The following is an 11,799-nucleotide window of genomic DNA, read 5'->3' as shown; positions in this document are numbered from 1 at the left end:
CTTGAGAGCTAGTAGTTTTTTCAAAAGGACTCAGCTTCTTCCTTCTTCGGCCCCTCTCTCTTTTCCCAGAGGCACTCTGTGATTGAGCTGCCTCGTAAGTGAAGGATGATCATAAACGCTCCATCATGTCCAACTCTTTGCGGCCCCGTGGACTGCAGCCCGCCAGGCTCCTCTGTCCATGGGGTTCTCCAGGAAAGCATACTGGAGTGGGTTGCCAGTTCCTCCTGCAGGGGATCTCCCCGACCCAGGGATCGAACCTGTATCTGTTGCATCTCCTGCACTGGCATGCGGATTCTTCACCACTACACCACCTGAGAAGCCCTCAGCTACATCAGCTCGGCCCATTTGATCCTCCTCAGCTCCAAGAAGGGAAAAGGCCAAGTTTTCCTTTCAGCAGCCCCTCTGGGGACATCCTCACCCCCCCCCCGCCCCCCCCCAGAGAGCTCCACGTTCCTCATAAAATACAAATCCATAAGTAACAGTGTGTCAGGGCTTTAAGAGCAGGCTGGAGCAAGTATATTATGAGGAAATGATTATATGACACTGTGGACAGTGTAATTAGCCACGGTTGCTTCTGCTCCTGTTTTCATCTCTGGGTCTGTAGCCATGTAGGTATTGTTCCCGGCAGAAAGCAGCTGTAGGTTTTATCACCCGCTTCTGCAAAGGCCACACCCGGCACCCGCAGCCTCCTAAGACTGACTCGGGTGTCGCTGGGGTGTAAGTGTGGGAACAAGGGAAGGGCCCGCCTCTCTGCCCCAGGGGTGCTCCCGCAGCCTGCAGCGTCATGCACCATCCAAGGTCAAGTGTGCAGCCGTGTGCCTGGAGACGCTGATCCGGGTGCCCAGTCTGGATGGTGCACCCCGGTGTGCCAGAGAGTAGCTCTCATCAAAGCCAGACTCAGGGAGCTTGACGGCTGCCCGGGCCTCTCCGCAGGTGAGTGTCGAGCTTCCATGCAAACCCAGTTCTTTCAAATTCCAAACCTCAAAATTGTAGCAATCACTACCTGGGACAGCCTCTAAAGGACTGAGTCAGGCAACGGCAGTGTAGATGCCGTTTGCTTCCTTTTTACACTTTCAGGCTTTTCACCAAGAGAAGGAAGCTCCAGGTCCTCGGGGAAGCAATGTTCATAAGATGCCAACTCACTGTCTTCAGATCAGTATAGTCCACCAGCCAGCAGACCCAGCAGCCGCCACAGACCTGCCTTTTAACCGGGTGCCCCGTGACCCACACGCACCGAAAGTTTTGGAGGCACCTTCTGTGCCATCAGAGTACAACCTGGGCAGCATCTCCAATCGGACCGAGGCCCCTCTGTGAAAAAGTGACTGATGAAAGGCCGTGGAACTGGATATCTGCTGTCCATTTTAACTTCCTCTCTCAGTTTTGTAGACCACAAGTGAAAAGACAGTTCATGGAACTCAGGTCACGCTTTGCTCCAAAGGGATTAGGGTGACTTGGAGTTTTGTCTTAGGTAAATTTGGTTTGAGGTTGAAAAATTAAGTATATTTAAATTATAAATATAAAATGTTAAGGTGATCAATAGAAATAATGACAGAAATACATAATTTTTAAAACTGTCTCTTATACAAAGGCAAACTTTGATGTATATTTCAATTTTCATTTATTTTCTTTCAACTTAGAGTAAGCATTTTTTGCTTTAATATTTTTATTACAAAGCAATTGAAACCATTGTAGAAAGTTTAGAAAGTACAGTTAAAGATGAGGAGAGGAAGGGGGAGCAGGGGCAGCCTATAGTCTACAATCCAGAGACAACACACAGCAATTTCTGTGTAGCTAATTCTCAAATAGTAAAGCATCTATATATTTACAGATGAAGCACTGGATGATGAAACTGCTTTAAATAAACTTTTCACTTAATAAGTATATCAAGAACTTCTTCCCATAGAACTTTGACTTTTTATCCAAAAATGTTAAAATAGAGCTATTGGTATACTGGGAATAAATCTGTAACAAAGATTGAGGGCAGGAGGAGAAGGGGGCAACAGAGGATGAGATGGTTGGATGGCATCACCGACTTGATGGACATGAGTTTGAGCAAGCTCCAGGAGTTGGTGATGGACAGGGAGGCCTGGCGTGCTGCAGTCCGTGGGGTCACAAAGAGTCAGACACGACTGAGTGACGTAATAACAACAACCAATTTTAAGGGAATAAGAGGTGAAGAAAAATGTCAGAAAAAGTAAAGTTTTTTGGGCAAACTTCTCAAACAACACTGCCAATCTGAGGACCGATGTTCAGAAGTATTTCTTGGCAGCAGTTAAAGTCCTTTGTGATGGCTTGGTGCAATCCCGTGTCCTGGAAACCGAAAGCGGCATGTTTCTCCTCCTAAGGGTGGGCTCTGCTCCTCTGGACGCGTTCTCCAGAAGGATGACTTCTCCAGCTGGCAATTCAGGACCTCCTGGGTGGAATCCTGTGTGCTGGCAGGAGCTGGGGTCAGAGTTCAGAGGCCAGCAGGAGGCTGACCCCGTGAAGCCAGATCCAGGTGGGGTGAAGGCTGCCGTGCCTGAAGCAGGGGGATTCTGCCTCTGAGCCAGTGGGATTCTGAGCCAGTAGATGGGGAGAGCCCCCTTGCCTTTCATCCTCACCACCCCTCTGCCCCAGGCAGGCGGATGGGCCCTTCACTGCCCCTTCCTCTCTGAATGCGAAACCCCCCAAGGACCACTACGTCACATGTCCTGCCCATAAATCCTAGAGGTATTTGCTTCTAGATGTGTGTTTGTCTCTAAAATGGAGTCAAAGGGCCCAAGGGGACTCTTCTGATCTCGTCTGAGTTTTCGGCCTTAGTACCCTGCCCGCCGGCTGTTGGCTGTCTGCCTCTCCCAGCTGGGGGCCAGAGGGAACTCAGGAGTGTTTGTTGAATGAAGCTAAGCTCCATGAAATGAGGTTTCAAGGCAGCCAACTCCATTTTGCCTCAGCCTCCAGGACCGTGAGTCCCAGGCCTCTCATCTCTGCCCCACGCGGTCCTCTTCCCAAGGACGGTCCTGGCCTCACAGCGTGCATGGCAGAATTTCAGGGGGGATGGCAGGTCCTGCCCCCCAGGGTCCCGCTGGCTGCCCCAGGACGGTGCCCCTCTGGGGGGAGGGTGTCTTTGTGGGATGGGGAATGCAGACGCTTTCTCCTCCTGGAGTCACACTTCTCCCCCAGAGGGTGAGCTTCACGAGCGGGACTCGGGTTAGAAGGGCTGGCTTCATCGTCACAGTCTCTGTACCAATGCCCTGCGGTGATCACGGGAGCCAGCTCCCTAACCCCTCCGCGTGATAGCGAGACCTGCTCTTTTTGGATTTCTCTCTGGTCTGCAAAAATATGCCTGCAGGCAGATGCATCTTTGCACCTGTATGCCACTCAATTCCTGTGCTGATTTTCCAGCTGCCAGGCGCATGGTACAGTGCCGGCCCAACACAAGCCAGGTCGCTGGGGAGCAAGGCACACACACCTCCAGGGAGGAAAGCTGAGTTTGTGAGGGGATAGCCTCTGTGAAGGGAGACTCCCGCGAGGGGACCCGGAAGGCAGGGACCCCACTCCCGTCCTCAGCATCAGCTTCCGGAGAATGCAAAGCCTGGTGGGCAGAACCACCTCTCCTGAGCCAGCCTGCCCTCTGCGGCACACACCTGGCCTGTGCAGACGCTCGGGTGATGCTTATGAACCAGATGCATTAATAAAAAAGTGAATACTGTCCAGACATCTGCACTCACCCAATAAATAATCAGATTGGTAGGTTTGGGTCCGGAGTGGAAATGAGCCAGCTTCGTTCTACAAAGCAATGTCTGTGCCTTCTTTTCTTGGCGCACGGTTCGCCTCAGGGGAGCGATCATTTAAAATCCTTCTCCAAGGATAAACAACCCTCTAAAAGTCACCGCCAAGCCTCAGGCAAAGCTGCCTCTTATCAAAGAACCTGTTTCGGAATCAATAGTTTTGAAGGGAGGTACAGGGTTCCTCAGTCACTAATGGGGAGACAAAGAGAGCAAGTCTGGAGTCCCCACGACAGACCCCAGGCAGCAGGCCGTGGCCCTGGAACCTCAAGCATTAGGCCCCAGGCAGAGAGACAGCCCCCGGGCCAGCAGGTCGCAGCCAGTCTGAAGAGGGCACTTAGTTCCGGGCTGGCCAGCTTCTAAGCAGCTTTGTTTGTTCCTTAAAAAAAAAAAAAAAAAAAAGGCAATGATTCTTTCTAACCCCAAATCCTAGACAATGCAAGGTTTACTTACAACAAAAAGCTATTTGAAGTTCTGCCTGTAAATTGCTATTTAGGGATTCCTGACCTACGTCCTGCACATAAATTTCTGTTTGTTGATTTATTTCCCAAACAGCACATTTTTTCAAAGTTTACCTTTTTGACAAAAGATGCTGATGGAACTGCCGTTGTGATATTCGTTTACGTGGCAGTGGAGCGCTAAGTGCGCCCCGACCCTGAGGCAGGGGTCCCGGCTGCAGGCGGTGGGCGTGGCTTCGCTCAGCTGCGACCCGGAGCCCCGCGCATGCGCGCAGGCTGAGCCCGACCTGCGTTCTCAGATGCTGGGGGCCCTGCCCCGCCAGCCAGCGGCAGTGATCTCGTTCCCAGCGGCTCTGATACTAACCGTCCCAGTCCATCCTCGGTTTATCAAACGTGCTGAGACTTCTCTTTGAAATCTAAGTCCGGTGGGCGGGCAGTAACCCGGTGCTGACATGGGTCACTGATAGACCCGGGCTCAGAATTAATCTCCCGATCTTGCCAAGAAGGCTGCCGACAGGGAGCCGCTTAACCGCAGGGCCAGGGGGACAGGCGCTCCGCCTTCCTCTGAGAGCCACGACGGAGGAGGATGAAAACCAGCTCTGAGCTCGTCAGGAACCCAGCACGCGACGGGCGCAACGCGGGAAAGCCCCTCACTCAGCAGATGAGACCCTGAGCGCTCTAGGGGCCAGTGAGGGCAGGGCCCAGAGAATGGGCTTTTGAGCCCTGAGTCCTTACCTCTGGACAAAGTGCTCACCTAGCAAAAGTTATTCTTGTTCCACTCATTTCTGCCGCCTTAAAAAATGAAGAAATAGAAAAGTGACACTTAAAAAATAATTTTTTTTTAAAGAAAGCTGACACTGCTGAGTATATGTAACTGGAGCTTGGCATCTCAGACCAGCACCGTGTCCCACAGACAAATAACTTTCCCAGGAAATCTTTCAAACTCAATAGACCATTTGGCCTCTTGGGTGACATTTTTTTCCCATGAGTGAATTTTTAAATCTTAACATCTATCAGCAGACCTAACTATATGGACTGCCTGAATCTACATACACCCAAACACCCCCCAGGACCCCTTACCCCCAACACCCTGCTCAGGGCTCCTGACACCGTTGCGGTAAACCCCCACCTGCATAGACGCAGTGCAGCGTCTAGTCCAGCCCGCAGCAGAGGCCGCCAGCCCAGCAGACACAGGGCAGGGGCGGGAGCCTTGCTGTCTCCAGGGGAGGGAGCAGCTCCTGGAGTAACTGTTTCCACAGTGAAAGGACACAGGCTTTGGGGAGGCCCAGCTGTGGGCGGCGGCTCTCCGAGGCTCTGTCTTCTCCATGAAGCCTGGAGTGAAGTAAGACAGACAGAAAAAAACGTCCTTGGCCCCTCGTCTGGCTGCGCCTGAGCTCCCAAGGCCCACGCGTGACCACAGAGGCGCAACGGGGCTGCCGGGGTGGGGCTGGCCTCTGGGGGCGCCACGGAAAGTGTCCCCAGGATTCCGTGTGCCCGGAGCGGATGGTCAGGGTCCTGGGCTCTCTCAGCTTCCCGGGCTCTTGGCCTGCTTGGCCCCCCCTGTGCCCTGCCTGTAGGAAAACCAATGCTCACCAGCCACTCGAGGCCGCGGCCGGCGCTTAGTCTGCACCGAGCGCAGCGTCCATGAGCTGATTGTCCCACCTCTCAAACGCACAGTGCGCTTTAAATAGAAGAGCCATGGGGAGCAAGCAGATTGGACCCATGGACGGCTAATAAAGCACAGCTTCCCCCACTGCATGTTAGAACCACTGTCTGTGTCAGCACCCTGCCAGTCTGGGCTTATTTTTGATGACTGCAAACCCCCGAGTGTGGCCTTCAACCCACGGGAACAACCCCAGGGAAAGCCTCTCTGTCCTGGGGGCCTGAAGCTGAGGCCGATAGCCTGGCCTCTGGGCCGTAGCTTTCTGAGTGAAGTGGCCCCTGAGGGGCGGCGTTTGCTCCCAGCCCTGCGGCTCTGGGTGTCCGAGCTCGCTGGGCCCTAAAGACGACTGTCTGAGCCAGTGGGGTGAGCTGCCTCTGCTCCAAGCTGGACTGGATGTTTCATGTGGTGAAAACCACTTCCTGTCCATGAGCTGCGATCTCCATTTTAGAAAGGGCCACACCTCCAGACCCAGTTCCGTAGAACACCCCTCCCTGTGGGCAGGCAGCTGGCTCCGGACAGGCTGGGTCACTGGTGGCAAGAAAGGGCCTGTGATCCCCCACCTCCTGGGTGCGGGGTGGACAGGTGAACAGGATGGGCCTTCCCCCCTGAGAAGCCACCCTAGATGCATCAGCAGGCTGGCACTGTTCTCCAGGCCCGGCGTGGTTCTGATGGAGCCGGAGACCCGCACCGGGAGCCCTCAGCGTCAGAGACCAGGCGCTTCAGGCTCTGAGCTGGACGCTGCCCTCTACGAGGGCTTGGCCAGGTGGTAAAGGGGCAAGAGGGTCTACACTGGGTGGCTGGAGGGCTGTGTGTGCAAAGCGATATAGCAGCTCAATCTTTCCGCCCCAAAAATATAGCCTGTTTCTTTAGAATAAATGTTTCCTCCAAAATCAGAAACACGGCAACAAGGAACAAGAACTTTTGCCCAAAACAACCTCGGCAGAGACAGAAAGACGATCGCAGGAAAGAGGCTGTGGGTGTTTGTGGTGGGAACGGGCTGTCTGCAAGCAGGAGAAAGAGGTGATGCAGACCCTGAGTCAGGGAGGAGGGAGACTCAAGGGGAGGAGGTGATGCAGACCCTGAGTGAGGGGGGAGGAGGGAGACTCAAGGGGAGGAGGTGATGCAGACCCTGAGTGAGGGGGGAGGGAGACTCAAGGGGAGGAGGTGATGCAGACCCTGAGTGAGGGGGGAGGAGGGAGACTCAAGGGGAGGAGGTGATGCAGACCCTGAGTGAGGGGGGAGGGAGACTCAAGGGGAGGAGGTGATGCAGACCCTGAGTGGGGTGGTGGGGGAGGCAGGCGCCTCGGTGGGGTCTGGGGCAGGTGCCCCCTCCCAGCCGAGGGGCAGAGGGGCCTGGCTCTCAGCAGCAGGGAGCAGGCTTTCTCTTGGAGATGCAGTGGTTAAAGGTCCAGCAGCAGCTCCGGCCTGAGTTCAGGTTAAATATCTACCCAGGCGCCCTCCTTGTATCCTTAGGGGTGGGGAGGAGAGTGAACATTCTGCAGGTTTATTCTTTATTAGCGTCCCTGCTCTCTGCGCCTGGCTCTCAGTTTTTCACTGGGTGGAGGATAAGCCAGGCAGGGTCACGGCGGGGGCAGCGGTCAGCTGTAAGTGAAGGGTTTTTCTCTCTTTCCCCCTCTCTCATCTTGCTCTTTCCCTGTTGATTTTATGCTTGTTTCTGATGAGTCTGCTGTCTCAGTGACGGTTTTCGGTGGTGTCTTTACGAGGGGCTGGTCTGGGGGAGCCACAGCGGAGGTGCCCACTGGGGGTCCCTGGACAGGACATTGCCTCCTCCACACTCCCCGGGAAGTGTCCGCGAACTGCCCTCAGGGGCGGGGAGTCCAGCAGCCGGTCAGCCGTGCCCCAGGGGAAGGAAGGCCGCTACCCACCCGGGCACGGTGCCCTTTAAACAGAAGAACTGCGGGGAGCAGAACAGAGTCTTAGTGCGCAGGCACCGCTCCGGGGGGGTGCTTGCAGGCCCCGCAGCCTCAGCGCCAGGCCCTGGTCCTCAGCCCTCCCAAACCAAGGTCACCGCGGCAGCCTCTCCGACGACGACACCCGCTTCCGGCACACGGGTGGGTCTGCGGCTAGGAGACCCGGTCGGGTCTGGGAGAGCGACCCCCGGAGTGGGGCTGGCCTGCCAGGAGCGCGAGCTGCAGGGCAAAAGTCACCCAGCACCGTCAGGGGCTTCTCCGTGGACGGGCAAGGGGAGCTCAGCCTGAGATGTTTTTAAAGCACGTCTGTGAAATTTTACCGTAAGGCCACCATTCTTGAGGGAAAATACTTTGGATGAGCTTGTTGAATAAACGTGGAACCAGAGAAATTTAAAGCTGGCCTTCGGGTCCCCTGGCTGCGGGTTTTTGTTGGTTGGTCGCCTTTGTCTCCGTTGGGCTGCCCCCCCCCCCGCAGGCCCCGGGGTCGGTGCAGTGGACCAGGGCCGGGGTGGGGGGGGGGGCGTGGAAGAGGGGTGGAAGGGGGGACGCACGTCTGAAGAGGGTCCTAGAGCTGCACCCATCACACCCCGGGCAGCGGCGGATAGCAGGCAGGGCGGAGGGTAGGTGTTCCCAGTGATAGGGGCACCAATCCCGGGTTGGCTCCTTGGTTACCAGGGAAACCGGCAGAGGCCGGCCCCGCCCCTGCGGAAACCTAAGGGGGGGGCAGAATCCTAGCTGGGCCTGGGGCAGGGCGTGGGCACGGATGGTTGAGAGGGGAGGTGGTTAGGTGAGGAGAACGTGGCGAGGCGGGCCTGGGAGGAGAAGAGCAGCCCTCTCGAGGGGCTGACCATGCGCCTCCCCTAAAGCCTCGGCCGTTTCTCCAGGACCGTCTCAGAACTGGGCAGGCACCCCAAGCTCAAGGCTGCCCAGGGAGGAGGGCTTAGGTGCTGGAGGTGAGGTTGGGGGTCTCCCCCACCCAGGTGCATTCAGGACCCCAGTGCCGGGAGACGGACACACGCAGAACGGCCGGACCGAGCGCACAACAAACCGCACCCCTGAGGCCCGCAGAACGGGCGCCAGAGGAGTCTCTTCCCGCTCAGAACCCGGCAGAGACACCCAAACGTGCTTCGGTTGACCTCTGCTGTCTGGGCCCCAAGGTGCAGAGGGGAGGTCGCCGCGGTCTGACCCCGCCCTCACCGCACACCAGGCAGCAGTGAGTCGGCCGACCTCCGGTGTCCCTCCGGTGGGTCCCGCGGGCGGCCGTCTTCACTGCAGGCCTGAAGCGGGGAGCGCCCCTCACAGGCCCCCCGGGGCCCCACACCCGCGATAGGGGCTCTCTGCTTGACCGAAGGGGCCACCCACCGGCCCCGTGCCCGGCCCTACACTCTCAGTAGGGACCATGGTCGGGCGCCGGGTCCTCGGGGAGTTTCCAGGCCCTGTCGCCCCTGAAATGCAGGTCCGGGGAGGAGGTGGACGGGCCTGAAGAGGTTGCGCTGCCGGCCTCCCGTGAGCAGGGCTGGGCGTCTGGGAGCAGGCAAGGAGTGAGGTGTCTCCTGATACAGCGGGTCTTTTAACCCGAAAACCAAAGGGTAGGTGTCAAAATTTCAAGAGAATTTTCTGGCTTACTGTCCCCCTATTACTTTTGGTTTCCAGTGAACAAGAAATTATTAAACCAAGTAGTGTTATGTACATGCAGGGTCCAAGCTGAATTTGAAGCACGCATAGCCAAGACTAAAATGTTAGGGTGCAAACTTAGTGACTCATGAGCCCGACAACGTAGGCATGGTGTATAGACTGCTGTCACGTGTTACAGAAAAAACAGTTATAGATAAGAAGCTTGCGGGATTGAAATCCATTATTAGCTTTGGAAGAAAAATATTTCCAGTTTCGTTTTAATACCACTCACATCCTTCCAGTGTTCCTAATGTGACTTCATCTTTGTGGTTCAGGGTTTAAAGTCTAATTCAGCCCAAAGACTTCACAAAAATGGCACTGTTTTTATGATTCAGTCCCTCAAGTAATACATGATTCTTTGCTGGTAAAAGTTCAGCATAATTTCCATATAAAAATTGCACTCATTGGTGTGTCAAGTTATTCAAAACTGATGGTAAATTCAGAGTAAGTCAGAATGTTATTAACCACAGGGTCTGAAGTTTTGATTTGTTCTCAACATTTCAAAAGTTCTGCTTTTCTGAATTTTAGTCAAATTAACATGCCTATAAAATTGATTTTTCTTCCAAAGATGAAAAATTCTCGACCTGACCCTCAAGTCAAGGGAGAAAATGTGACTTAACCCCTCTCTACAGAAGACAGTTTCTAGAATATTCAGTTATATAAGCTCACTTGTTTTCTCAACAATTCTGACACTTGCAACTGATACAGACTCGGTGGGCGGGGGGGGCGGGGCGTGGAGGGAGACAAAATAGGCATTTGGAAAACAAACAAGTCCCCCAGATGCTGGTTGTAAAAGCTGCCATTTCTGGACTCTTATGCGCCTTCTTCAGCAACCACAGTGAGAGATGCTAGAAATCTGAACCCCCGCCTCGAGCTGTGAGTGACCTCTCCTGGGAAAGGAGAGGAACCAACTTTCTTTGCTCGTGTGGTTCCAGCCACTCACCATGCCAGCAGCCCGGGACGAAGCCTGAATTGGCACCGAGAACCGGGCAGATTTCTCCTGCTGAGCTGGTGTGGACGCTTGCTCGTGTCTTTTTTTTTTTTTTTTTTTTTAAGAAAGAAAATGTCAATCCATCTTTATTAGGGGGAACTCTGCACTGCAACTGCCTTAAATAATGCAAGCCCTGCCCCACCCCAGTGCCTGGTGGGCTCAGACGATCATCTCCAGCTGCCGGGCATACTCGATGACCTGTTTGGCCAGCTCAGTGGAAGGGATGGTGGTATCTTCCGGCTTCTGCTGCTGGCTGGCAAAGCTGTAGTAGTTGTTGAGGCCCAAGACCCACCCTTGCTTCTTGGCATAGTCTGTCATCTTTTTGGGTGTGTTGAAGAAGAGGATCCGGGTGGCCTCGGTGAAGAGGATTTTCTCATAGGCCTTCTCGATACAACCAGCAATCTCATCCCTGATAGTGTCAAGCAGGATGTCGATGAAGAAAGTGTAGCTCTCGGCAGGAATGTTGCCTTTGGCCAGGAATACCTTGTTGTAGCTGCCCTCCATCAGGTATTGCTCGAGGGACACCGGATGCTTGATGTACACGTTGGTCTGGATGTCCTTGGCAGGCAGCCGTTCCAACTCTGTGTGGAACTCAGCCACCCGGTTCTGGGACAGCACGAAGAGGAGGTTGAGGCCCAGGAGCTGGTGCATGTAGGCTGACTCTGGGAGCTGCTCCTTGTAATCGAAGTAGTAGCATTTGAGCTGGGCCATGTACCGCTCGAAGGAGGGGATGTCCTTGCGTAGGATACTCCACTGAGCCCCGATCTCCAGTATGTCACGGGCCAGAATGAGCTGCTGCTTGGTCAGTTTGGTCCCTGTGGTTGGCAGGAAGTTGAGCTCCAACAAAACCAGCTTGAGACGGCCCAGCTCTTCCCCGCACTTGCTAAGATTAGGGCTTTTCCGGTTCCACTCTCCCTTGAGCTGCTCGTACATGCCGGCCGCGGCTTGCAGGATTGCGCCCGAGGCCGCCGCAGGCCCCGAGCTCGAGGTGCCGGCCACCCCGTTCACCGCCGTGGCCGCCATCTTCCGTGATGCGGCAAACCGACCGCTCGTGTCTTAACAAGCGCCGTTTTGTCGGGCCCAGAAGCTCCGTAAGGAGAATCAGCAGTGTGTGCCCGGAAGCAGCGCTGTCTGCTTGAAGCTGCCATCTTAAAAGGCAGCTGCTCATCAGGGCCTGCGTTATAAAGGGTTTACGCAGGAGGTACAAGAAAATCACACTTATTCCAGGTATTAAACCAGGAGGAAATTCACAGTGATCCATGTGACTGTGTTTGTGTCTGAGTGACAGGGACCCCTCTCCCCAACGTGCAGTCCCCCC

General features: G+C 54.9%; 1 protein-coding gene and 1 long non-coding RNA gene across 2 annotated transcripts; both read right to left on the bottom strand.

Moving 5' to 3' along the window:
- Positions 1 to 1,601: 1,601 nt before the first annotated feature.
- LOC122684517 lies at positions 1,602 to 4,693 on the bottom strand. Its single transcript, XR_006338070.1, has 2 exons — positions 4,340 to 4,693; positions 1,602 to 4,143 (listed from the first exon to the last, which is right to left on the bottom strand). It is a non-coding gene; the product is annotated as an uncharacterized LOC122684517 (long non-coding RNA).
- Positions 4,694 to 10,525: 5,832 nt separating this feature from the next.
- Positions 10,526 to 11,530, bottom strand: LOC122684420 (26S proteasome non-ATPase regulatory subunit 8-like). The gene has a single exon (XM_043888515.1). It carries the CDS (start codon positions 11,502 to 11,504, stop codon positions 10,641 to 10,643), a length of 864 nt encoding a protein of 287 aa, XP_043744450.1. The 5' UTR covers positions 11,505 to 11,530; the 3' UTR covers positions 10,526 to 10,640.
- Between the last annotated feature and the right edge of the window lie 269 nt (positions 11,531 to 11,799).

This window comes from Cervus elaphus, chromosome 26 (assembly GCF_910594005.1).
Source record: "Cervus elaphus chromosome 26, mCerEla1.1, whole genome shotgun sequence".
Classification (NCBI taxonomy): domain Eukaryota; kingdom Metazoa; phylum Chordata; class Mammalia; order Artiodactyla; family Cervidae; genus Cervus; species Cervus elaphus.
Note: the sequence above shows the minus strand (reverse complement) of the source record. Positions and strands in the feature narration are given on the sequence as shown.

Bases quoted from the DNA above. Each gene is read 5' to 3' on its own strand.
- LOC122684420 (XM_043888515.1), bottom strand. From the start codon at position 11,504: ATGGCGGCCACGGCGGTGAACGGGGTGGCCGGCACCTCGAGCTCGGGG.